At 30.8% G+C, this 27,446-nt stretch overlaps 1 protein-coding gene and 1 pseudogene across 1 annotated transcript; both read right to left on the bottom strand.

Moving 5' to 3' along the window:
- Positions 1–5,696: 5,696 nt before the first annotated feature.
- Positions 5,697–6,510, bottom strand: LOC146931175 (indole-3-acetic acid-induced protein ARG7 pseudogene; annotated as a pseudogene).
- A 16,663-nt stretch (positions 6,511–23,173) lies between these two features.
- Positions 23,174–26,317, bottom strand: LOC146931174 (uncharacterized). The gene is made up of 3 exons (XM_085702665.1): positions 26,190–26,317; positions 26,028–26,093; positions 23,174–23,439 (listed from the first exon to the last, which is right to left on the bottom strand). Exons 1-3 carry the CDS (start codon positions 26,235–26,237, stop codon positions 23,392–23,394), a joined length of 162 nt encoding a protein of 53 aa, XP_085558791.1. The 5' UTR covers positions 26,238–26,317; the 3' UTR covers positions 23,174–23,391.
- Between the last annotated feature and the right edge of the window lie 1,129 nt (positions 26,318–27,446).

Here is a 27,446-nt window from a genome sequence, read left to right as displayed (position 1 = left end):
TAATAAGAAATTAAACACTTGTTTTACGTAAATCCATGTACTTATGTCTTTTTTTTTTACACTATATAAAATAAGTAGTTAAATAATTTGATAAAGAACTCCATCTTGTATTAAAATGGATTTTAAATACCTTTTTAAGGAGATTAGATGTTGTCACACCCCCAAACAACTAAAGAATGTGTGAAGATGTATTTTTTGTTACTTTTGCGTTGAGATTTGATCCTGTTTTAAGACTTAGGTTATTAGGACTTTGTGTTAGAGGGATTAGACTGAGGGGCAGGGACTCAAATAATAGAAAAACCAATTTTGGCGTTCAATGTAGAAAACACATGTGCGAGCAAGCATAAGGGAGGTAATTTCAGGTCTGGAGTTCCACTCCTACGTGAGGTAGTTATGTAGCATATGTGAGCGATGTCATAATGGGATCATTTTGGTTCTTTATTTTTCACATATGCGCTTGGGTTCTTCGCATATGCCGTGAAGTATGGAAAAACATTTGTTTTTTGAGAAGAATCTAGCTTACTTATGCGAGTGAAGCTCTTAAATGAAATGATATGTTCAAGTAGCTAGGTTGCATATGTGACTCATATCGCTCTCATATGTGACAAAATGTGAACGTAGTGAGGTTTTCATTAGAATTTTCTCACCCTTTCTTCACACAAGTTTTTACTCTACTCTAGCCTCCATCTCAAATTTCTCTTCCACCTTAAATTGCACAAAATTTTTGATTGTTCTTGCTAATCCATAGCAATTGGAAGCTCGTTGATGGTCAAGTTTCAATCTAGAGTTCTCGAGCTCCCCACTATTATATGCCTTAGGTATTTTCACCTAGTATTGTGCAACATATTGTTTGAGGAATAAAGCATTTTCAAGAGTTGTTTTTATATCATCGATGTTATTCCTTCGGTAAAAGTTACTATCCATCAACCTTAGAGGAAGTCATAGTTACTACACCATGAGCAAAATAAGGCAAAACAAGAAAGCTTAGGTGAATAACTTGCGGTACAAGTTATACAAGTTAGTTTAACAATACTACAATGATATATATATATATATATATATATATATATATATATATATATATATATATATATATATATATATATCAATTGAGGTAAAATAAGAAGTTGTAACGATCATGACCAACTTTTTGCTACATTCATCGTGAATATTCCCTCTCCTTCGTGGATTTTCCTTCGTTTTCTCGGTGAATCATTCGTGACTTCATCACATTTCTCTCCAATTCTTTTGATAATTCTCTTCATTTTGCATTTTTCTACAATTTCTTTCTTCGCAAGAAACTTCCTTTTCCTCTGTTTTCTTCTTCTCATCATGCCTCCTCGACAAATTCCACCAATTTTGCAACAACCACAAGTGAATACAGATTATGTGGTCTATGTTCATCCAAGTGAGGGTCCCAATTTTGTAACTGTCACTCTTCTTCGCACCAACTCGAACTATCTTGCTTGGAGTAGATCCATGCAACACGCCCTTGGTGCGAAGAACAAACTAGTTTTTGTCAGTGGATCAATTCATCTACCTGAGTTGGATGATTTGAATCACAATGCATGGGAACGTTGTAATCACCTCATTCGCTCTTGGCTTATAAATTAAGTGTCTTCTTAGATTGCTCAAACTATTGTTTTCCATGAAAGAACAATTGATGTTTGGCAACAACTCAACGTACAAAGACACAATTTCCAAAAAATAAACTTCTACGTTTGGTTTCTTCACTTATACACCAAAGACACGAGTTAACATTTTATTTTATTTTTGCAATAATTACAAAACTTGTTTACACAAACATACTCCAAAAAAAAATTTATTTTAGTACTTTAATCAACGTGTGATAGACATTCATTAACATTTCCAAAACTTAAACATGACATTGACATTGTTCTCCACATTTCATTTTATAATTTCTCACTTTTATATTGCATTATCTTAGATACGTACTTTTCAGAAAAGTTGGTCCTTTAGGCTTTTGCATGTGGGATATGATGTATGAGAGGACCCAACATGAAGAAAATTTTGTCAAGAATCCAATTAATGGCATGACAAGATCCATTGAGGCTGACCCAATCGAAAATAATCCGTTGGTCTTGGATTGGATACTTTTAGACCATCATATTTCAAAGACTCAGGAAGTGGGACCTTTCTTTACCTTTAATTATGCAATATAGTAGCCATTAACTTGCTAATCACAACAAGATAATTACATTGATCAATAAATAAAAGAGGATAATTACAGCCTAATTAGTCAAGTTTTGTCACATTATGCAAGTTGCTATTCACAATGGGATTGGTTCATCCTCAACTTTTCAAACCTACCTCCAATAAAAAGATGATAGTACATAAAAGTAAACATTAGTTAAATGAGATTTATGGTCGTTAAAGTGCATTAAGACAATGATAATCGATAAAATTAATATGCGAGTACAATAAGTACTACTTGATTCTTTCTAGGTTAACAGTAGTATATCCACTGAGTGAAATTTTCCTTTTCCTTTGTCAATGGACTATACCCCGTGACTCTCGGCTCCACTGCACAAATTTGCATTGCTTGGTGCTGAGTGCATACTAAGGAATAATGATATGAAAATTGATCATATTTCAATTCAACAGAAGAGAAACAAAATTGCAACCACATATTTATGTTGTCACTAGTCACTACAAGGCATCATTTGTAACGTGACCAAGTTATTATAATTATTATAAACACAGCCCCATATAGGGCCGGACCTAAAACCTTAATTCATCTTTTTAAGAGGTTGATGGAGAATTCAAAACATGAAATAAAATAGATAGTGATTTTCCAAAAAAAAAAATCTAGACAGAGGAAAGGCCATTGCCTCACATTTCAAGAGGTACCACACCTTGGACCTATACATAAATATACTGCAGTGATATGACATCAATTTGAATTGGTGTACTAAGATTAGACGATTCACATTTCAATCGTTTAAACTCGAGTTATCAAAGCCGAAAAGTAAGTTCAATAAACATGATCAATCTTTATTGCATTAATGTGTACTTTATAACGGCATTGATTGTAGGAAATATATAGATCTATAATAGCAATTAATTGACTGTAAAATTTGACAAACTAGAATGTGTCATACCCGAACATTCACCATAGTGAAATGATATGAAGCATTACGTTACCATTATCTCACACCAAATTACTAAAAAGATGGCAAGAAAAATGCATCTAATAAATACATTCAAGTAGTTTATAGCTTATATTTTTTCTCTCTCAATTTTATCATTGTAAGCTTAATTTAGAAAAAAAAATCATTAACTCTTTTTTATGTCATTTCATATTCATATTCTCAGTTCAACCGTTAATTTTACCAAACACTATGAATTCAATTAGCTACCTTGTCAACTACTCCTATAAAATATCTTATCGACTATCATGTATAATAAGCTCATCCACTTTAAACTAGTTTATCAAGAATTTTCACAACTTCAGGGCCGGCCCATAGCCCGTCGAGGCTGGGCTACGGCACCGGGCCTCCAATTTTTTGGGGCCCAAAATATTTTTTTTTTTATGTAAGACGCATTAATAATGAATATATATTTATTAAAAGCAAATTATTTCAATTTGAACAACTTGCTTCAGTGGAGAGTCCACTTTTTGTTGAGTGGGAGGTCATGAGGTCATGTGTTCAAGACCCATCAAAGTGTGATTTTTATGTGATTTTTAATGTGATTTGTTCAAGACCCATCAAAGTGTGATTTTTATGTGATTTTTAATATTTTTTTTTTAAAATGACTTATTTATTTTTTCTGGGGCCCAGATTCTTTTTTTTTGTGATTTTTATGTGATTTTTAATATTTTTTTTTAAAATGACTTATTTATTTTTTCTGGGGCCCAGATTCTTTTTTTTTTTGCATCCCTTATAAAATTAAAACTGGGCCCATGAATTTGTTAAGACGGCCCTGCACAACTTCAACCATTTTTAATGCTGAACATCATGATCACTTGTGTTTACTATATATTCATTATATATGTTTTCTTTTCTTGACTGGATTTATCATGCTTTCAATTCACCAAAGAAAAATGTATCATGCTTTCAAAAAAATATAATTACGGCTAAAATATGTATATCATTAATAGAAGGTGAGATATCAACATCATGATAAAATATTCTAAACGGTAGTATTACAATTTCTTGGTTGCACAAGGACATCCATATTAATACTTGTTGCGTGCGTGATACTTGCAGCTTTTATTAGCTCATTAACTGCATTTCAATTTTTGTATACGTAGATCTTCCATACATTTAACATGTTTAAGAAAAATATACTTTTTTTCGAACAAAGGAAAAATACACTTATTTAGTATAATTTATCAAGATAAAATGTATGGATGAAGTAAAAAAAAAAAATGTATGGATGAGTAAAGAATTTAGTTTGATTCTGTAGATGATATAAAAGTGTAAGCATGGGATGGGACTGGCCAATGGGAGCCTTGTGAGGTGCAATATGCAAAGGGTAAACATGCAAAACGTATACTTCACTTATTTTTTTGGACTCAACATAGATTTACAGAAGTGTTAACTTCTACCAACAAGACCTCTTCTTGAGGATTTGGAATATGAAGAGTTGTAAATTTAAGATTGTTCACGATTTGATCTAATAAGTAGACGTTGAGGTGTCTCCGTGAGCATAACTCAATTGGTAGAAACATATAATATATGCAGATGTCATAGTTCGAATCCAAACTTCCCACTTCTCCACATTTAAAATGTGTGAATTTTAGTCATTAGACTGCATGACAAAAAAAATAGATGTTGAGGCAAACAAACTATATTTCCAATATTAAAATAGCACTTGTGCTTGGGGTAAAATTTAATTAAATGTTAAAAGTGTATAACTTTATAACCAAAGATAATAATAAATAATAAAAGTGTGTAACTTTATTCCTACCGATAATGTAATCTCTATTTGTCAAAAGAAAAATTCTGCATTTGTCAAAATTGATAGAGTTATAATAGAAGAGATATATGGACGTTCTCGTGAGCTTATCTCAATTGGTAAAGATAATGCATAAAAGTAAAGACAATGCATAAAATATGTTCGAACCCCGACCAAAAAATAAAAAAGGGATATGGACACAAACCATCTACCTGATGGTGGAACTCACCATTTATTTTATGTGTATATACTTTTTGAAACAATTTTTAATCAAAACTTATTTACTTTCCGTTTAACTCCGGATCTCTGAACCCTTCATCTATGGATCGAAGAGTTGATTTTTTTTTTTTTTTTTACTTAAGATGATTTATCTTTGGTATAAAGGAGATATCAACTTAACTCAGTAAAAAAAATGTTATTTGACCAAATGATTAAATGAAACTCTACGGATTTAACTTTTTTATTAACATATTTTCCAAAATTTTTGTTCTTAACATATTTCATTTAACAAAAGTAGTAAATTAAAAAATACTGTACAACGTTTTTTTAGTTAAAAATTTCTCTAAATTAGAAGTTAATCTAAATTGAATGTTGACCCAGTTGACTTTGTCTAATGATATTAATTTGAAATCTTGAAGTGCCCGGATTCAATTCCCCCCAATATCAAATTGGTTTGGCTAAATTATCTTCTTCAAAACAATCTAAATTGAACGTTAAATAAAATCCAAATATAAATTCGTAAATATTAAAAAAAAAAAAAACAAAAGGAATACTTTTTGCAAGCTTCGTTTGAAATTGATCAAAGTAATTTGCATCTAATATACATTTTACAAATTACCAACAATCCACAACTTAAATCCAAAAAAAAAAGAATAAAATAATAATAATCAAACCAGATCCATAATTTTTGTCATCATTTCACTAGTAAATATTTTCTTCCTAACATCAATCATTAGCAAAAAAAACACCCCCTCCCCCTAAAAAAAAAGAGTTAGTGATGATTATAATATTTTCCAAAAAGAAAAAAAAGAAAAAAACCCGGTCCATGAAAACCGAGTTAACTCACTAACTCAACAAATCGAGTCATCACGAAGCAAAGGCCTCGATTCACCACTACTACTACTTCTAACATCCACGTGGCACCGTCTCTGAAAATCTTCAACCGTTGAGAACCTGAACTCGGGTCGGGCCATAACCCGAAGAATCTCTTCAAACTCAAACTCATCACACGGAATCGCAAGCGGTCCATGGTTGCAGAAACCGTACTCTTCCTCCGCTTGCATCAGAAGCTTCTTGAAGATCGGGTGATTCAAGTAACTAGCACGAACAACGAATCTTCTCATACTCGGACCCACACAAACTGCTACGTGTCCTTCCGGTACGTCGTAAGCTGTTAATCGAGCTTTCTTTCGCCACCGGAGAAGCATTTGACGGAGGCGGACAATGCGGCGGATTTTACTGCAGTTTCCGGTGGACGATGACGGAGACATTTGGAATTTGGAGGTGTGAAAAGAAAAAAGGTGGAGTGTGGAAAAAGTAACGGAGCGGGTTTTGTTTTGTTTTGTTTAGCTGTAATTGGAATAATTTGGAAATTGTTGTTGAAGGTGAAACGTATATATGGTTTGAGTGGAAATGAAATGCCATTGGAGTTGAAGATAATTACGAGATTGTGCCCTTTCGCTGTTGCTGATATCGTAGTCAAGCCCATGTGTCAGAGGGAGATGGGTCATGTGGGCTTTGCTTGAGCCCACTTGTTATTTTTGATGCTACTGCTTTTTTTAAGAATTTGGATTTGGTGCATATCTTAACCGTCTGATCTTAAATCAATGACTGAGATTGTTTAGCCTTTGTTTACGAGGTTAGAGGAAATGAGACGGAATACTTTTGAAAAAAGAAATGAACAGGTGAGAAAAATAAAGGATTTGAGAAGGGAGGGTGTATGAGGTTTTATTTTTCTTCATAATACGAAATTCTTTTAATTTGTGGATACTTTGAAAATGTATTGGAGAGGATTTTCCATGGTCTATATGAATTATTTAAATTAAATATATCTTGTTATAATTTTTTTAAATTAAAAACATATTAATTATAAGCATTAATTTATCATTCTCTAAAAAAAATGCTCTTTCAGAAGATAAGAAAGACTTTTCTTTAGTTTCCATCCAAAGTCATTCATTCCTTTCCAAACTCTCAGTCCTTGTGAGCTTAGCTCAGTCGGTATGGACAATGCATAAATAAAATATGTAAGGTTCGGGGTTCGAACCCAGCCACCACCAAAAACTCTCAAAGCTTCTACTCTCAAACAACTTAAATCTATGGTTGGGATTAGTGTGCAACTGCTTATACTACGGTTAAGAATCCAAATCCTTTCTTTTTTCTTTTTATGAAAAATTCCAGATCCATTCTTTTATTAGTGCGGTACAATTTTGTAATGCAATGTACTAAGTCTACTTTAGGAAAGCTAAATTAAAGGCAATGTCAACTTTTTATCCTAAACAGTTTTAAAATATTGTCAGATTCTAATTATTTCAATTTTGATTTTGATTTTGATCTTGATCTTTTTTTTATAATTGTTATCTTGTTTCGTTATGTATGGGTCTTTGGGTCCATCTATAGTCCCACCGCAATTATGCAAAGTGGAAGTTATTAAACTAATTAATTAATTGTTTAGTACTATAACCGTATATAACGTAAGAGAAAAGAGAGCATCCATTTATGAATGTCACTTTGACCTCCTTTGCAATTTTTGACATGGCCACTACAACCAATCAACCATACTGATGCGATGTGGGTACTTGTACTTCAACATAAATCCTTCTGTTACGGGGGCTTTAAAAAGCTGTTTATTCAAATTTGGAACATTGTATACTTCCTCCTTCCAAAAAAATATGTCACTTTAGTTAATTTGGTCATAAGAAAAGAGAAGTTTTGAATTATGTTAAAAATTGTCATTGATTAATGATATGAGAAAGCTAGCTTAAAACAATTTGAAAGAGAGTGATCAATAATAAGGAATATAATAGGGAAAAAAACCCGGTAAAAATAATAATATGAAAACCAATATTAACACTTTGTAAAAGAACGATATTAATATTTCATTGATATTATAAAACGATAAATAACTTATTATCTTACATGTAACTTTCAGCCTTGTGATTCTACTATAATTTTTTTTAATTATATTCTGTTGTAGTGTGTCCTCCTAGCAAGCTTCACTTTTTCTTTTTAATGATATGTGTGGAGCTTGAATGCCCAAGATTGTTTTGAAGCTTCTTAGTTTCATTTTTCTTTTGAGTCTTGGCTCTGGACAAAAAAATGGAAAAATAAATTACAACAAATATTGTTAGTTAGAATGACATATATTAGAGTGTTACAAATGATATTTGATAGTTTTGGATGACAACTTAGTTGGTATGTCAAAGCTGGCATGTGATGCTTTTGCACTTTAATATCTAGTTTATACAAAAAATGGTCATTTAAAGATCGTGCAGACGCATACTAAGAAAACTAATTCATTTTTCTTCTGATAAAATTAGTTTTCTTTTATAATACTTTAACTATTCATTAACTCTTTATTCAGGTAAAAAAAACTATTCGTTAACTCTTATAATTTTTTTTCTCTTTAAAATACAAAGTTATGAAAAAATTTGAACAAAATACCACTTTGAATTTTGAAAATGGCAAATTTGAAAAAAAAAATCTAAAACTCCGAAATTCAAAAAGAAATAGAGGGAGTGTTTTATAAGAAAAACTATTGTGAATATATTCCCTTTCGCTTGTTTCATCCTTTTCTTGTATGATGATTAACTGTCCATCGTTATTATTGATGTTACTCTTCCAAGTTATTTAGTGGTCAACTAATTTGGCAAAAATTGAAGTCACACAATTTCATTCAGTATCTATTAACTATTTATTAAAATTGATGCCATGTGAATTTCCAATTTTACTCCTAGGAGGGGCAATTTGGTAATTTCATAATTCATTCACCTTGGAGAGTGCCACCTCATAATTCTATATTTATTTTATATTATTTTCTTTTTTATTTTATATTTATTTTATAAGAATAAAAATAATCTTAAATTCAGTTGCTTCTACATTGTCGTTGTGGGAGATTAAAGTATCGTTTGACCCGACTTTTTTCCAACTTCTATACATTTTTAAGAAGAAGTTAGGCCAAATACAATATCAATTAAGTACTTACTAAAAAAGGTACTTTTTTTAATGTATAAAATTGAGTGGAATGAGCTTTGGCCAAAAGTTGTTGAATGCTACTTCAAAAAACTACTTCTCGACAATTTATTTCACAAGCATCTCTCTTCAATTCACGTTGGGAACCTTTTCTTTTATTTTTTGTTATTATATTTCAACTATGTTTTTTCTTTCATTTAATTTTTTTTAACCGTTCTAGTTAATTTTTTTTAAGCAGGTTTCATTTAATTTTATTACCTTTTTTTTCAAAGGAGTTTTATTATCTTTTTATCACTTATATATTTAATTTCAATATCGTTTAATCATCACAACCTCACAAATATTTTTATTCACGCTGTCATTTAATGATACCAAATATTTTTATTTTTTTTCTTCAACCTTGCTAATATATACACACACATTAGCGTTTAGAGTAATACTTTATGTGTGTCTATTTTTTGTTACGCTAATGCGTATAATTTTTTTTGGCGTTGCATAATGCATATGATTATTTTTATAAAACTTTGATTTTAATTAAAAGTAAAATTGTAGATGTCTTTTCTTCAAAAAGGGTATAGATGCCTAAAAAAATTATACTTATATATATATATATATATATATATATATATATATATTGCACTTTTATAGTGTAACAAACTATGCATATCTTTTTCTTATTAAAAAAACTTAACATATATGTTTTCATGACACCAACAATGTAACAAATATAATATCATATAATATAAATTCTTATATTTTTGAAAGACACCAAAAATATGGTATTCTTATAACGAAAATTGTTATAGAGTATAATTGAAATAGAAAAAACCAACTATTTTAATATTATTTATGTTATTATTTCAGGCTCCTTAAATTGTTTCTCCTATTCAAATATTTAACAAGTCATTTATATGATCATACAAATTTGTATTCATGTTACACAAAATAAACGTTATTGAGTAAATATGGTATTTGTAAAAAACAATATCTTTTATTTTTTAATATTTTTAGCCTTCAGAAAATATTTTATACATTTTTTATTTATTTTGTTAATTCATAATAAATTCAAAGTTTTTTTCTCGTGAGCTTAGCTCAGTTGATAGGAACAATGCATAAATATATGCCAAGTCCGGGGTTCGAACCCCGGACACCATAAAAAAAAAAATCAAAGTTTGTACAATATTTTGCCAAACAACATTTAACTTAAAAATAGCTTTAAAACTAAAAAAAACAAAGAAACCAAACAACTTTAGCTTCTTTCTTAAAGTCCTTTATTTTAACTTTGTTTTGAAGTAACTTTTAGACTGTAAAAAATATTGGCCAAACGGTATCTAAGTTCAACTTGGAACACCGTTTCACTTTCTTCTTCATAAGAGGTCATTTTCTTCCTTTTTTTCATGGTTCTGAGAGCATGCATGACTTGAGTTGACTGATTTTTATGGCTTGAGGGGTTCATTTTTCGACACTGTTTTAGTTTTTTTCTTCATCATAGGTAGTTTTCTTCCTTTTTTTTTTTCACGATTCTGCGTTTTAATGGTTTTAGTTTTTTGTTTTTTTTTTCAATTGTTAGTGGATTATGTACCATAAATTGTTATGTTGCATGGCGGTAGAAAAATATTCCTTTGTTATGTGGAGTATAGTGTCATGATGATTGAATTTTAGCCATGGTAAGGTTTTGACACAATTGTTATTTTAGCTTCTGGTACTGTAGTTGAAAAAAAATTGATGCATGTGGGTTATTTTTGTTTTTGTGAGTAATCCTAAAGCTGTAACAATTTTGATATTTGGTTTATTCTTTCCTATATCATTGAGCCGTACGAAAGTTGATTGGTGTAAATTTGTTTTGGTCATATCATTGAGGTCTAGAAAATTGATGATACAGAAATTTGTGCATTTAAGATCAGGTTGATTTGATGATACATAAATTGATCACATAGAAATATGTTAGCTTCTTTCGATATCAGAATGAACAAAGGGAATAAAATTAAATGATGTATTATTGTATTTCCGTATAGGACTTTCAATGTCAATGGATTATGACTACATTAAGGATCTCAAAAATGATTTGGACATTTGGAAAATAGGATTTGGAGTGCTAGATTCTTGGATTGTGACTGGTAGTAATAAGAATCAACATATGAAGCTCATTATTTGTGATGCAAAGGTTAGATGAGTTAGTTAAGATTTGTTGTAATTTCCTTTATGATTTATCAATGTTACTTATTAGTGTACATTTTGATTTATTTATATTTTTTGGTTTCTTTCTTGGATTTAGGGTGATCGAGTTCATGTAATAACTCGATATAGAGAATTGGAGCAATGGAAGACTTTGATCGAGGAAAACAAGACTTATAATTTGTATAATTGTCATGAGTTTGATAATGACATTGCATTTAATCCTTTTAAGGTTGTTTTTGGTTCTGGTGAAAAGGTGCAGAAATATGACAAGTTAACTAACGTTCTTACTCATGAATTTCGCTTTAAGTCATTTAAGGAAATTCAAGATGGAAAATTCAAAACTGACGTTTTATATGATATAATTACGTGCTTTATTTTATTTCTGTGATTTCTCCGATTATAATGTTCTTATAGATGTTTTTTTTAAGAAATCATCGGGCTTCTTCATGAGATTGTCAAGACAACCAATTGGGACTGGAAAGAAACCATGTACGAACATTGTGTTGAAAGATAAAATGTATTATCTTCTAATTTGTCAGCATCAGATGACAATATTTTTTTAAAGTTTGATAATGACCTGAAAGATGTATTTCCTTATCCAGCGGGAATATGGTTGATGTAACACTATTGGAAAAATACTCCGTAGCTTTATCATTTACCATCTATTTACTTTGAGTTCTTTGCTTCCATTTTGTAGCCAATGGCAACCCAAATATATGTAACAATTGGTCAGGTTCGAGGTTGCTCATCAACCTACATCATCCGGTTGTTGAGAAGTTTAAGACTTGGTAAGTTTGCATTATGATTTCACAATACAATGTTAGAGTAACTTATTATTTCACAATCTGATTTGATTATTTTTTGACCATGTTTCTTGAATTGTTGTCGTGACCTTAACACTTCTCAAGCTCAGAGTCAAAGCTTCAGTCAGAACTTAAGTCAGAGTTCGACTTCTTCTCAACGTACTTCGTACGACGATTTTTTCAATCTGTCTCAAGTTAGGCCAATTGTTGAATTTATAAACTTAGTCAAGGTCTTTTTTTTTTGTGCACAAACATGCTTTGAGTTTTTTTACGCACAAATTAAAAATACATATTGCATTATTCTTTATTTCATGTGCATAATTTGTGTTAGGATACATACTACATCACTATTTGGAAAAAACTAAATGATGCTAGCTATAAATGTACATGCGGGAGTGATGCTAAATTTTCATTTGTTTCAAAAATGTTAATTGGCCAACGGGGTACATATAATCCACATGCATGCATTTATCTAGACTTATAGGAATATAAATTAGAAGTCATGGTACATTTTCTTTTGCTTAAAATCAGTTATTCTACCTTCATTTTATAAATTATATGTAACTATATTCGCATACATCTTATCCATGTTAATTTGCATTAGACTAATATTGCAGTTATTTCTCTGTTTAGCATTTCTCAAACGAGGTGTCAAGAACAATTTTGAAAGAAAAGCCCAAAACAATCACTCTCATTGATGACCAGACGCAGAGAAAGTATAAGTGTCGTCTCATTACCGCCGAAAGAGCAAGCTATGAAAAATACTTGGGTGGGTAGCGGTTCAATTTCTGTAGAGAACATGTGATGGAAGAAAGTGGTAAGCTCATCTTTGATCTCGAAAAGTCACTGAAGAACTTGCACGTTTGAGTTATTCCAAAGTAGATCTTTGCCGTTGAACTATTTGAACTTCTACTATTTTGGCGTATCGCTTTGGACTGTAATCGTAAACTATCTTGACTTTGGGATGCCATTTGTTCTTTTCATTTTGTCTGATGTAAATATTGGCAAAAATCCCTTTTTGGTTAGTCTATGACACTTGCAGTTTCTTTTAAAAACCTAACTATTATGTAACGTTAATCTGCACATTGTTGGTTCCTTCATTGGTTCCAATTAGTATCATGTTAATTATAATGTTGTTTTCCTAATCTCTTGAACAAAATAGAACATGCTCTTTTCCTACAGCAAATCTTTATAATGCTTTGGTAAATGTTTTAGAAATGTACATATAGCTGAGATTTGTGCAATATGCTTGCTTGATTTTCACATTTATGAACGACATCAATTTCTTAGAAAAATGCAGCTATTTCTCTTAATTTGCCCATTTATCCTTTATAACAAAGTTTTTTTTTTAAAAATACAGTAAAAGTGATTTATTTAGAATATCCGAGTTTGTGCAATATTCATTAATTTGCTCATTTTTCATTTGGAACAATTTTTTTACAAGATACGTTATGCACGGGTTTGTAACTAGTATTTTAAAAAATAATAAAATTATTATATAAAGAAAGAAAGAAAAAAATAGTCACAACAAACTAAATTTGAGTGTTTCCTTATATTATATAGGTTGTATAGATTAAGTAATAACATTCTCAACAACTTAAATTTCAAGTTAGAAAAGAAAAATAATAATCTAGACGTAACTTAGTTTATTGCTTAAGTAACTAAACAAACTCACGTTGCATGTGCTTACCGGATTAATTATTAGGTTTCCCATCATCTAACATTGAGATCATTGAACTCAGAACCTGATCTTTGTCTTTAAACTGCATAAGATCCAAACTACATTACAAATCATGTAGCTTTCATTATCCTGCGAATTATAAATAAATTCTCACATACTGCATACTCACCAATCAAGGGCACAAAAATGGGAATTCATGCGAATCATTATTATTAGATGAATAATTAAAAGAACAATTCGCCGTTGTGTTGGGCACAAAAGATATGATTTTTATTCTTTGAATTAATTAACTACAAAAATTGTTTGTTAGCTAGAAACCATAGAGAATTATACCAGTGAAAATGTTAAGTGTCTCATATATAAGATTCATTGAATTGTTTGCTATCAGACTAATCTCAAGTCACAATCATCTCAAAATGTTCAATCTAGAATGTTAAATATATTATTAAAAGTCGTACATATAGAATGAAATAAATCAAGACATCTCCATCAATATAAGTCGGTTTTGTATGGTTGAGTTAGACCTAACCCAAATTGGAAGAGAAAATTTTGGCATAATATACATGGCGTAGGTTTCCAACAACAACAAAATATAGAGTAAATAACTACTCATAAAATAGGAAAATGAATGGTACCGGGCAAAAGAAGACGTGAAATAAAATACTAATAAAAATGTTGGGACCAGGAGAAAGATCCCGTGATAACATACCCAGGTCAATTTATAGCTTTAGTTGTTTATACTAGTGTAATTAAAATATGCAAGGGATATGAAGAAGAGACAAACATGGGAAGACAAAATCAACTGTATTTTCGTTTTGTAATGTAACATTTTCTTCATTCCATGATTTTCTTGTCCCCAGTATCATTTTAACACAGTAATCTTGATTAGATTAAAGTTTAATTGATGATCTTGGAATATATGCTGGGCCCAGCATGAACAATAACCTCAGAAATGAAATATACTCCTACTAACAATACAATACTAATATTTCAATCGCAGAGAGAGAAATTAAAGAAGGTTAACCGTTTGGCAGATTTCTTCGATCCTATGTTTATTTATAGGTTCTTCGATCCTAGTATGTTTTTTTTTTTTTTTTTTGAAATAATTCGATCCTAGTATGTTGTTTTGTTCGGTTAATGCATTGTAGATCTAATATCTTTGTGCGCAACTGCAAATATTAATCCTTAAATTTTGTGGAACTAAATTGGACGGCATAATTTCCATAAATTTTTTTAACCAGGTTATGCGTCTAAGGCTGAATTTGAACTTAATACCTTGATTAAGTTAAAAGATACTCATTTGATCACATCTCTCTTAGTAGCGGTTTGAATTGAATGGGAGCTTGTTTGACAAAATCAAAAGGTGACTTTGTTTGGATGTAACTTTTGTCAAAAAATGCACACTTTGATTCATCCAAACTCGCACTAAATGTAAATATGCATTTAGATTTTTTTATTTTATTAATAGACGAAATAGCAAAGACGTTGTAAACTCACACATGTATAAATGTAGTTGTCAAGATTTGAACCCCGATCCTGACGTTTAATCTAACAATTTTGATATTTTTATCGGTTGAGATAGGACTTGTGGAGTTGCACTTATTCCAGCACAACAAGAGTTAATTAGATATACATTATATCTGAAAATTACTGATATTTTTTATACGTTTCGAAGTTCATTTTAGGATAATTTATATCGTTGGGACATACGCTTCAGATAACACACATTAAGTTTCTTTTAGTAGCAGAATCGCAAGCTGAAAACTACCACCCTCAATTGTAAAAGTTAGAAATATAGCGAAATTTTAGTAAGTTTTAAAATGCCTAGCCTAGAAACCAGTCTCTGAAAAGTAGTTAGATCGAGGTGCCTGGTGAAGAAGTCGATTAGTTGGTTGGCAAAACTAACTGAAAAGCATATGAAAGAGTTTTGCCAGAAGTTTGTTTTTTCCATACAATATGGAGGCGGTCAATATCGATGTGCTTTGTGCTTTCATGGAATGTAGGATTAGAGGCAATGTATCGTGTTGATTGGCTATGACAATAGAGTGAAGTAAGAGATGACGAGATGTAAATGGAACTTGAAGATCATTCAATAAGTAAGTGAGCCATTGGAGTTCACGTGTAAATGATGTTGTCTGCACACTAGAACGCAGCAGCAGTTAACTGTCGTTGGTACCCAACCTCAATTGATTGTCATTGACTGTTGTTGGAAGCAAACGATAGTTAATTATCGTTGGAGGTATTTTAGTATTTTCTATGTGTTAAAGAGTAATTTGTAAAGTGAAACGAGCAAAAAATTTTAGATAGATCAATGAGGGTCCATATTTATTATATTTCAATAGGTTTAAAATGTCACACAATCAAGAATATACCACAATTACTTATCATTATATTAAAATGGTCAAAGTATAATATTACACACTTAAATCTAAGTGTATAATATTATACTTTGATCATTTTAATATGGGAATTGCTAACTTGTGCCCTTAAGGCACAAGTTAAAGAATCAAATATAGAAATTGTTTTTTGGAATGTGTGCATTATGTTTAATCTATAATTTTTTAATGAATTGAATGCACAAAATTTTAGAGAATATTTCTTCTTTGTAGTTTCTTAACATGTGCCCCAAGAGCACAAGTTAACATCACCCTTTTAATATAGAGTAGAATATTACACACTTAAATGTAGAGTGGAATAGTACAAGACTCTACCCAAAAACAAAAATAGTACAAAAAAAAACATAGTTTCATATAGTTTTGTATCATATTGAAAGTAACTATACTTAATTTAAAATTAGCATAGTAGCTACTACAAATAGGTCTAAAATATGATTGTGAGCATTATCGTTTATCCCCATTATTATTATCACAAACACTTTCGCCGCTTCAGAAAACTGCAAAAATATAATAGTATTGTTAAAGCTTTTTACAACATGTATTTTGTTAACACTTTATTTTTTGCAATTCATCACAACCCAACAAACTTTAAACCCTTGCTTTGAATTCTGAGGATAAGAAAAATTAAAGAAAACTGAAGAGTGAAAAAAAAAAACTTTCAAAACATTATTACGAATGTTGAAAAGGGTTAAAATAAAAGATATTTGTATAACTTGAAGAATATGAAAGGAAGATGTCTGCAACATAAAACGAAGAAGACGATTGTACCCAAAAAAAAAAAAGTTGAAACTTTTTTCCAATGTTTTTAATGTTTTAAGTTTATCTTATATCACAGCCATTGGATTAATCTAAGGGTTGATAATAGTGCAACAGAGGGTGCTGCAAAGTGATTTCCATTTATATGGAGTGGTACAAAGAGTGGCATGTCACGTTAGAATGTTTGTGTATCACCGCCCCAAAATTTTGAATATGTTAAATATTTAGGGTATGGCATTCAATGGCATTAAAAGGAGCTTCCGTTCTATCTTATCATCATTGGGATCAATTCCAATTCAGCGGTAATGCACAATACTAATTTAAGCATTTACACTACTTGTAAAAAAAAAACATTTACACAAATGATATTTTTAACTCATTTTTGAAATTAATTTTTAGGAGTCCTTATGACATAAAGACTCCTATGAATGTAGGGTTTGTTGTCATTCCTGAGAATGTAATTAAGCGCAAGGGAAAATTTCACAAGACTCTAGACTTCGGCTTCTATGCGCTAAACCCATTTTTGGAAAGAATAAGCCATGTCTACTTTGTTGATGAACAAATTATTTCGCTTCCTGCAATTTCTATTCCTACAAAACTTCATTGAAGGTATTGTTTCATTCTATAACTTCATTGCAAGTGTAATTGCTGAAATTTCATTGAAGGTATTGTTTCATTCTATAAATTCTGTAACTCTAGAATAAAAGAAATGTGTTTATTAAAGGTACTGTTTCATTCTGTAATACGCACATTGACATAGAAATTGTACTCAATTGGGAGCCGTTGGTTGTATGTTGTAATTTCAGATAATGTGTACTTGTTAGCGGCGGATTGGTTTCATAGACAGAAGTTTGACACCGTTAAAAAAGAAGGGAGGCAAGTGAATTTAGAAAACTAGAAGGGGTGTTTGTGTCGTATAAATAAACCTCAGGGGCGGTTAGAGTAATTTACCCTAACTTTTAATTACAATTGATATTTGAGACTATGAGACTAAATTAGATCTAAAATTTTTGAGGGAAATCAATTCTAATGTTGGAAGCCAAACATAATAATGTAAAGTCAAATCACGTTTAACTTACTCAAACGTAATTCTGATATGCACAAATGAAGAATCAAACATAAGATAGTAACAATTATGAAGAATCAAACATAAGATAGTAACAATTAGTGTGTGTTTGGTTATGCGGTGGAGAGAATTGATTTTGGTTAAAAGTGAGTTGTATATGAATTGATTTATGATTGGATATGTCAATTTAAAAGTGATTCTTATAGATATGTTGTTTGGATAGTTGAAATTAAAATTGAATTTGAACGCATAATTACCAAAATAGATCCATTTCTTTTCTTGAAGGATGAACGCTTATCATTTACAACAATGGATATTTTCATGAGGTTTATAATTTTTCATTGTTGAACAGCTTTGCATTATGCCATTATAATTTTTTTTATTCCGGTCAACCTATTTAAAAAAAATCTATTGAAAATTAGAATTATTTCTATTTTATATAATTATTCAGATTCATGTTGCATTATAAATTTAATTATTTATGGATTAATAAAAAAACTTTAAACTTAACACTTGTCAAGTAAAAAAAAATTAAACTAACAATTATATTAAAAAAATCTACTCATATTAATTAACAAAATATATCAAAAGTTTTTTTTTTTTTAAGAATCTGTCATTATATTAACGGGCTTGTGTAAGAAGAATAAATTAATGGGCTTCTAGAACCCGGTCCCAACCTCTTATCCTCGTCTCTAACAAGAAAGAGAGAGAAGAGCATTGAAGGTTGCAGTGCGGTGGCGCAAATGAAGGAAAAATTGATCAACAAAAGATGACAGGATATGAAACAAAAATTAATCATAAAATCTTGTGAAGCTGCCACAGAAGCTCCAATTTTTTATGCGTATGGGACTATTTTCACGGTTGGTTGAATGTGTTTTGCAGATATACAAACACCAACCTTTTTGGTGAAATCACGTTTGAAATGGGTGAACGCACGTTTGAGGGTGTCAAACGCAGAACCAAACATGTGATTAGTCTATTGCTACCGTAAAACAATTCCAATGCAAAAACCAACCAAAAAGTTGTTTAGATAGACATTCTTTCACTGTGCTCCTTGTGCATCCAGATATGACTCCACCAAGTTGATTCTTTCTCAAATTACTACTAGATAGAGTCCTGCTTGCTTGCTAATTTTTGTAAGATAGTACCGTTCTTTTGGCATTAAAATTCTGTGTTTTCCATTTTGTCCTCGTCCTAGCACAAGAGGAGAAAGCACAAAGAAATGTATAGGATAAATATCTTAACAAATATCAAATGATTAAAAAGTTCAAGTAGTTAAAATTAAACATCAACATATTATAATAACTTGACAATGGAAGCATATTGGAGGAAATGATTGAATATAATACCGATAAATTCAATGTGCGTTTGATTATGCGGTAAAAAAAAAATGATTTTGAATAAATTGACTTTGTAAATTGATTTTAGTTGAAAGTTTTTTTTTTTGAAAGGATTTTAGTTGAAAGTTTGTTAAATGTAAAATTTGTTTATGTTTAAATATATTCTCTAAAAAATGATTTGAAAAACAAATTTCGTTGAAAAAACAAATCTCGGTGTAAAAAATCAGTATAGAAAAAAACTAAAAATCATAAATTTAAATTAGAATCAATTTTACCTTAGCTTCTCCTACCATAAAACCTAACACATAATATCAATTAACATTAACATCACACCGATCGTTGAAGTCTAGCATGCTTGACACCAATTGATAAAACAAACATTACGAAACTTGAAACAAATAAGTGTTGAAAAACAGAACATTGAAATCTTATATTCCAAATAAGTAACTCCTTGTTCAAAAAGCACGAGAGAATATTTTTTTTTTTTGAGGGAACGAGAGAATATGTTATAACTTTATCAAACACCAATTTCAAACCATATAACATTATACTCACTCCTACACGTTCATATAAAACTTCAGCAAAAAATAATAAAAGAAACAGAAAAGAAAAACAAAGTAAAAAAAAAAAGTATTTGCATATTCCCTAATTTCTAAGTTTTCTAGCATACCAAATAAAAATAATTATAAAAAAAAAAAATAAAAGCAAAAGAATCAAGACAAAAAAGAAAGATACTTGTCGAAAGTTTTTGTGAAAAAAATGTTGGGCAAAGTAAACCCAAAACAAAGCACTCAATGTAAAGAAATATTTATATAGCACAAATCGCTCAAACTTTTTCTACAAATATGAAGTATCTCATAATTTGTATTTTTTTTTTTTTATAAAACCTCATATTTTGTTCATGTGATCGCATTTTGTTTGAGTTCTTGTGAGATTAACAAGAACATTTTAACATACCCCTCTTGATGGGGAGTAGGTACAGAAGTCATGCAATGACACATTACTTTTACTCATTCATTCGATTAATAACATTTTAGCAAAAAAAAATATATAGTTCGCATGCTATTTGTGTTAGACATGAATTTGTCATTTCCACGTTAAATGACATTTTCATGTGGTTATAGCACAAAGTATTTATCATGAGTTATAAATGGCTTTTTATTTAAACTACCAAATATAATAAGAGCATTGCTATTTATGTAGAGAGTTTTTATCAAGAAAATGTCTCAACCAATTATCAATTAAATATGAATAACTTCGGTTTAAATATAAGCAAAAATTCACATGTATACCTCAAGCGATTAGGTTAAGTGTTTAATACAATTTATTTATCTTTGGTTAATAACTTGTTTTTTTGTTAATCTGTGCCCAAGTTTTGGCTGAAACATCCCTTTTCTGTGAAAAACGAAGAGTTAAGACAAAATAAAAACGGGCTTTTGCCCTCTTTTGTAACAAAAAAAAAAAAAAAAAAAAATTGTACTCATAAAGTAAAACACGGGGAGTAAATTTGTGTTCCCAATTATTCACTTTAAAATTTGATTTATATCTTACAATATATTTGGATGCGACCATCATTAATCTCTAAAATGAGCAACTGATTATATAATCAACTAACAGCAAGTATATTGAATCCATTTCAATTTTTAGGGTAAATAGGATCATTTTCTAACTGCTGATCACTTTCCATCATGCTTTCATGGTTTGTATTTTGATTCAGATACCTTTCTTCATAGGAACAATTAGTACTTCATGAATAGAAATATTAGTCCTTAATCAATGGCAAATTATTTATTTGTGTGACAACAAAGGCTCAATGTCCCACTCAGTTTTCTCACTACCATGTGTAGAGAAAGCTAACGATTATTATAAAACACCATTAAGAATAAAACAAATCAAGCAAATTAGTATCACCCACAACACAAGTTTTTCCTTTTTTGGAGTGGAAAAAGATCAATGCATTTTTGTAATTGAATAACGTCTGCAATACATGGAGTATACTCTCAAAGGGATGGGGACTCGGCCACTAGGGAATAATGTGGCCACCCCTGCTAAGATATAGAAAGCAACATTAGCTTGTCTATTTACAAACTTAACCTCAAAGTTACGATTAAGTAGCAAAATGTTCCTAATTCCTTGAATAGTAGTCCCAAACTATGTCACATCTTTCACATATGCATTGATAGTGTGAACCACCCGTAGGGCATCCAATTCAAAAGAAAAGAAACAACTTGTAGATATTAAGTGCGGCCATGTATCATCTCTTAAACACATTCATTAATCAAGTAGCATGAAACGAAGGTGACAGGAAGGAAACATCAACATTTATTTTAAATCACCCCGTGAAGGCTTCATTCAGATGAAGGGTGTTTGTGGTGTAGGACATCGAGCTTGATTGGTTGGGACCAAGGAACCACAAGTTAAATGGTTGATATTAAACCGACAGCCAGAATTTCACGTTAAATCACACCAACAATGAATAATTCTTAAAAACTCGTTTTTACATTAAAGAATATGTAAGTGGATTATTTTAAATTAAATCGTTCTAATGCAAGAATTTCAATTGAAATTAGACTTCATAAAAACAGATCAATTATAGATATAGATATCTTAGCACATTGTAGCCTATTTGTAAGATTTCCATACCTCGATAGTTAATTCCAGTGAAAATAAGCCAAACATTTTTCATAATATATTACTAAAAATTCATATCATTTTTGCTTATATGTCTCTCTGCGCGAGAGCATGCATGCATACCAAAACTTCATTATTTTTTTGTTCATTAGTTGAAATAATGTCTTAGTTGAAATCTGTGGATTTGAAATAACTTGTTCTTTCTAAAGTGAAAACTTTTAAATATCAAATCCACGTGAATTATTCCTCAAATTTCGCACATCATTTCTTAGGATATGGATCCCAAAATACGGTCCAAAGGGGAACCCACCAATTATGACAGGGGGATTGCTCTTTAGGCACCCTAGAAAAGTGATTAAACTGATTCAAAAAAAAGTTATGCAGACGGTAGTTAATTGTGGCTTCAAGTATTTTGGGTAATTTGAGTGCAAATGAGAGCAATTACCGGGTACCTAAAGAGCAACGTGCTTATGACAGTGTAGCTATTTGCTCTCCGATTTTTGGCAGAAAATGACTCCCAGCATTCATACCAACATAGGCCACAACAGAAGTCAACTATTCAAATTTCCATTTACACCCCAACCTCTCAACCATTACCCGTCTTAGAAGAACCCAGCACCTCTATGCATTAGGTAAAAGTACTCTAAAACCAGCAGCTATAGAGTTTTCTATCATCAGAGAGAGTGGGTTCAGTCAGCAAAACAGACAAGAAAGCGGCACAATAGAAGAGGGAGAAGTTTGGGAAAGCGCACTGAAATTCAGTAGCTGAAAAACAAAATTGAAAAGGAATGAACTAACAAGATGTGCCATGAATAAGAAAGGAGAGATAAAAACAATACAGTAAAATCAAAGATGCTATTCACAGGGAAACAGACCCACATAGAGTGGAAACCTGCTATTACCAGTAGTTTTAGGAGGACCAAGGATCCGATCCATATTAGGGATTCCCGTTGGAACAGGAGGATTAGTTTCATTAATAACCCCTTTTAAGTAGAAACTCTGATAGATCTAAAACATGGTATAATTTATTGTTTCATATAATCAGAAAGAAAAAAACATCCGGCATTAGAACATTCGACCGCCATTTTCGACTTGTTTTTCGTTAATCTAAGGGATATTACTACTGAGTTTCTACAAAGCACAATAAAACAGTGCTCGACTGACTCAATAAAAAAAGAACAGGAAATTAAAGCAAATGACAAAACAGTATATAGCAGGCCCGTGCAATATCAACTGGAAACTCAAAATGAGACAAGATAACTATCAAAACAAGGCAAAATCCTCATAATTTGAACATTTTCAGTGCACTAAACTCGATGCTTATGATTAACCAAATCTTAAATCAGAAGGAAAAAAAATTGGGAGAACACATGGTACAGTTCCATGTCATGAATTATTTGGGTATTCTGCTCCATCCATGTCACTGGTTTCAGTGGTGAGCCTTGGCCTCAGCTTTCTGGTGAGACTTGGCTTTTGACTGAAAGTAGAACAAATGTTATAACAGGAATCAAACACAATGAATGCAAGGTCAAAAGCAAACAGAAGTTCTACAGAGTGCACAATAATCATAAAAGATGTTGACGCAAGCATCCTAATCTCTTACAAATATAGAAATAACAAATGGAAATATGGAAGGTGTTCGGCATTAGAGACAAGGATGCACTAAACCATACCGTTAAAAACGTAACACATGGAGATCCATAAAAAGTATATCTGATCTAAATCTTTCAGACTTGAGTACAACACAGAATATGAATATTTTACCCTAAATCAGGGGACTACTTAACACTCGCAAGGTTGTCAAACTAGCTTATGTAAAGTCATGAATTCTCCACTTACATAATATGATATAAATAATAATATTAAAAAAACAAACATGAACAAACTCATCATTCGAGTACAACAGGGAAATATATGCAATTTCAAACCTTAATTTTGAACAAGAAGCAATTTTACTCCTTAATTGTTTGTGTTGTTTGTCTCATATTTTACAATACAAAACATTAAAAAAGTAGAAAACAAAACAACCAAAACATATTCTTTTGGGAAAAAGATATTGAGTTTATGTTGCTATCACTATTTTTTATAGATGGAGATCACAACAGAACAAGTAAATTGAGTTTACTTGCATGGGATTGAGAAGGTACTCATAAATAACTGTCTTATACTGAGTACTTATTTATTCAGGTACTAGTAGTTATTTGCGTTCACATTATTACATACCCAAGACTAACTTACCACTCAAGTTCAAATTAGTCCACACACAACACCGCTAAATTTGTTGCTAAATTGTTTGACTTGTTATTAAATTAAACAAACCGCACTACACCTTGAGTGAGAAATTATGAACAAAGTAGTTATTATAATTCATATTTCGTTGTAAGCTTTTATATTTCTATATAATATAGATCCTTTAGTACCAAATTTGTAATTTAAAATTTTTATTGAAGAATCATATGTAACATCATGCCGACCCTGTGCATGTGCAGCCAGTGCTACATCACAAGGCATCAGATCTATTGGAGTTTCATAATATAGTCCACACAACACCGCTAAATTTGTTGCTAAATTGTTTGACTTGTTATTAAATTAAACAAACCGCACTACACCTTGAGTGAGAAATTATGAACAAAGTAGTTATTATAATTCATATTTCGTTGTAAGCTTTTATATTTCTATATAATATAGATCCTTTAGTACCAAATTTGTAATTAAAAAATTTTATTGAAGAATCATATGTAACATCATGCCGACCCTGTGCATGTGCAGCCAGTGCTACATCACAAGGCATCAGATCTATTGGAGTTTCATAATAATAAGCCCATTATACTGCTACTATGTCGTTACTACACGTTGAAAAAAGTTAGACGACAGTTACATAGCCGGATTATTACTTAATAAACATAAATATGAGTACAAAAAGGTGAAAACATTGATGGCAATGAAATGAGTCAGAAATACTACATTATATAATGACTCGCTGATCAGACATACACATGACCCGTCCTTAATTTGTTGCAGTGTCAGCGGTTTGAAGACCTATGCGCATAGGCCTCCTTCCCAAACAAACCCTACAAAATCTTCCTCTTTAGCACAACCATTATTCACCTTTTGCTAGTTCCTATTGCATATTTTTTAACGAGTAAATAGTTATTTTACTATTCTTGTGAAAATTGATCAAATTGATTTTAAATTCTTATAAATCGATAAGTAGTACACTTTTTAAAGGTTTTTTTCCATATTGCCTTTAATGAAATGTGGATTGGATAGTTTACCATCCGTTTGGATTAGGCTTATTTTGAACTTATGTAAAACAACTTATGCAAATAAATAAGCTTTGATATATTATTCATACGTTTGTCAATGTAGTTTATGAAAAAACTGTTTATGAAGATACAATTATCGTTAATGAAAACTTAAAAAGTAACATAAATGCTTATTTATTTGCATATGATATTTTCATAAGCTCAAAAATAATCCAATCCAAACGGACCCAAGTAACAAGTGAAAAATAGTTTGTGGGTAGTGCTTGCAAATTTACTTCTGTGGCTAATTTTTATGTTAGTTACAAGGATGATTATTTTTTATGTTTATTGCAATTTAAACAGAAGATTACCATTTCTAACATTAGAACATGGGCTCCAATTTGATTAGAACGCCCAATATCCATATATCACATAGTATAGCTAAGCAAAGGAACTTAATTCAACCTAAGACTGTGGATCTAGTTTGAAAATGGATTCAGAAAGTTACAATAGCCAAAGTTTAGATTAATAACACCACCAACAATAATAAATCAGTGCTGTTCAGTCAAAAAATCAATATCCCTTGAAGTCTATCCTAGATTAACTAGAGAAACCACAGCTGCGGGAACTTGTAAAGCCGATAATCAAATTAGAGCGAAAAAGTAGCCTAATTAAACAAAACTATTACACAGCAAAACTAATTAACTGCAATTAATCCAAAAACTGATTTTTAATTCTTTTTACATCTGAATTCAAAAGGGGTTTCCTTCATTCGATCAATTGAAATCAGATCGTTAAAAAAAGGGATTCGTTACAATACCTTAAGATATTTGAGCTTAATGGATCCATAAACAATGCCGAAGGAGAAAGCAGAAGCTCTAGCGACCTACAAATACACAAAACCAAAAAAATTAACAAAAATTAAATAAAATTTCTAACAATTCAACTGGTAAATAACAAAGAAGCGAAATTAGGGTTTTACCAAAGCTAGGGTGCTGGTACCCGAATAAGGTCCTGGTGGAGGTGCCATGAGAACGATTTTGGTTAATCGCAAAGGAAACGATTCTGAATGAAGAAGAAGAAGAATACACTCGTTTTCTTCACAACTCACGATTTAATTATCGAACCCTAGAGAGAGGGTTATGAGAATGTAAACGATGTCGTTTTATGAACCCGTACCCTATTTTATTGTTTTGACCCGAACCTGTCTAGGCCCCATAATATTGCGCCGCAAGTTAAGACCAAAATGTTTTCAATTGCTACGCTATGCAAACCATATGGATTACCTAAATTAGCTTTTATCAGTAAATAAAACTAATTTTTTTTTTTTTTTACTTTGAGATAATTTAAAATTCAATTTTTTCAAAATGGAAATAAGTTTCAAGTTTTTTTTTTTGACAAAAGGTTTCAAAGAAGTTGAAATTGAGTTTTTTTGAAATAATAAAATTTAATAAAAAATTGTTCTAAAAAAACAAATTTTGAATTGTTAAAACCAGTTTGTATTTTGAAAACTCAAAATTCAATTTTGTCCAAATATAAATAGTTTTTGACAAAGTTGAATTAGATTTCGTCGAAATAATAAATTTTAAAATAAATATTTATTTCGACAAAGTCAAATTTTAAATTTGCGAGGATATAAATGTGTACCGAAAATCTAATCGGGGGTAGGAGGGGATTTTTCACAAATCAAGCATAGGTATACCGTGATTAGACTAGAAAATGATAAAAGAATATTTTTTAACCAAGGAATTTGTTGTATTAGATTGCAAAATAACCTGTTTTCTTTTACAGGTCACACTACATAATGCAATAATGCAGTTTACATATTTTCTTTGACATATCACACTTGAGGCCTAGCACGATATTAGCAATAGTCAATTGAGATATATATTGTTGTGTCTTCTATCCAGCGCTGATAGTATTAGTTATGTGTTGACACGGTAACATGCACATTTGTTGTTTCAATTGACATAGGATTTCTTAATAAGGTCTCTTGCACCACTTAGTTGTGGGCTACGGGTGATAAATAAAGTGTTTTAGTGTGATTTAGCGGCATCTGAGTGAGAGGATGGGATAGAGAACTGCCCATTCATTTTGTTGGACTGAGCATTAATTTTGCAATATGTTGCAATATGAGCGGTTTATAATATATCCTCCCTATTTTCACCCTTCCAACGCAGCTTGTGTATATTGTCGACAATGACAACATTTGCGCATTTTCCTGACCCCTCGACCCTTT

This window comes from Medicago sativa, chromosome 4 (genome assembly GCF_051527215.1).
Source record: "Medicago sativa cultivar Bolivia chromosome 4, Bolivia_mono, whole genome shotgun sequence".
NCBI classification, from domain to species: Eukaryota; Viridiplantae; Streptophyta; class Magnoliopsida; order Fabales; family Fabaceae; genus Medicago; species Medicago sativa.
Note: the sequence above shows the minus strand (reverse complement) of the source record. Positions and strands in the feature narration are given on the sequence as shown.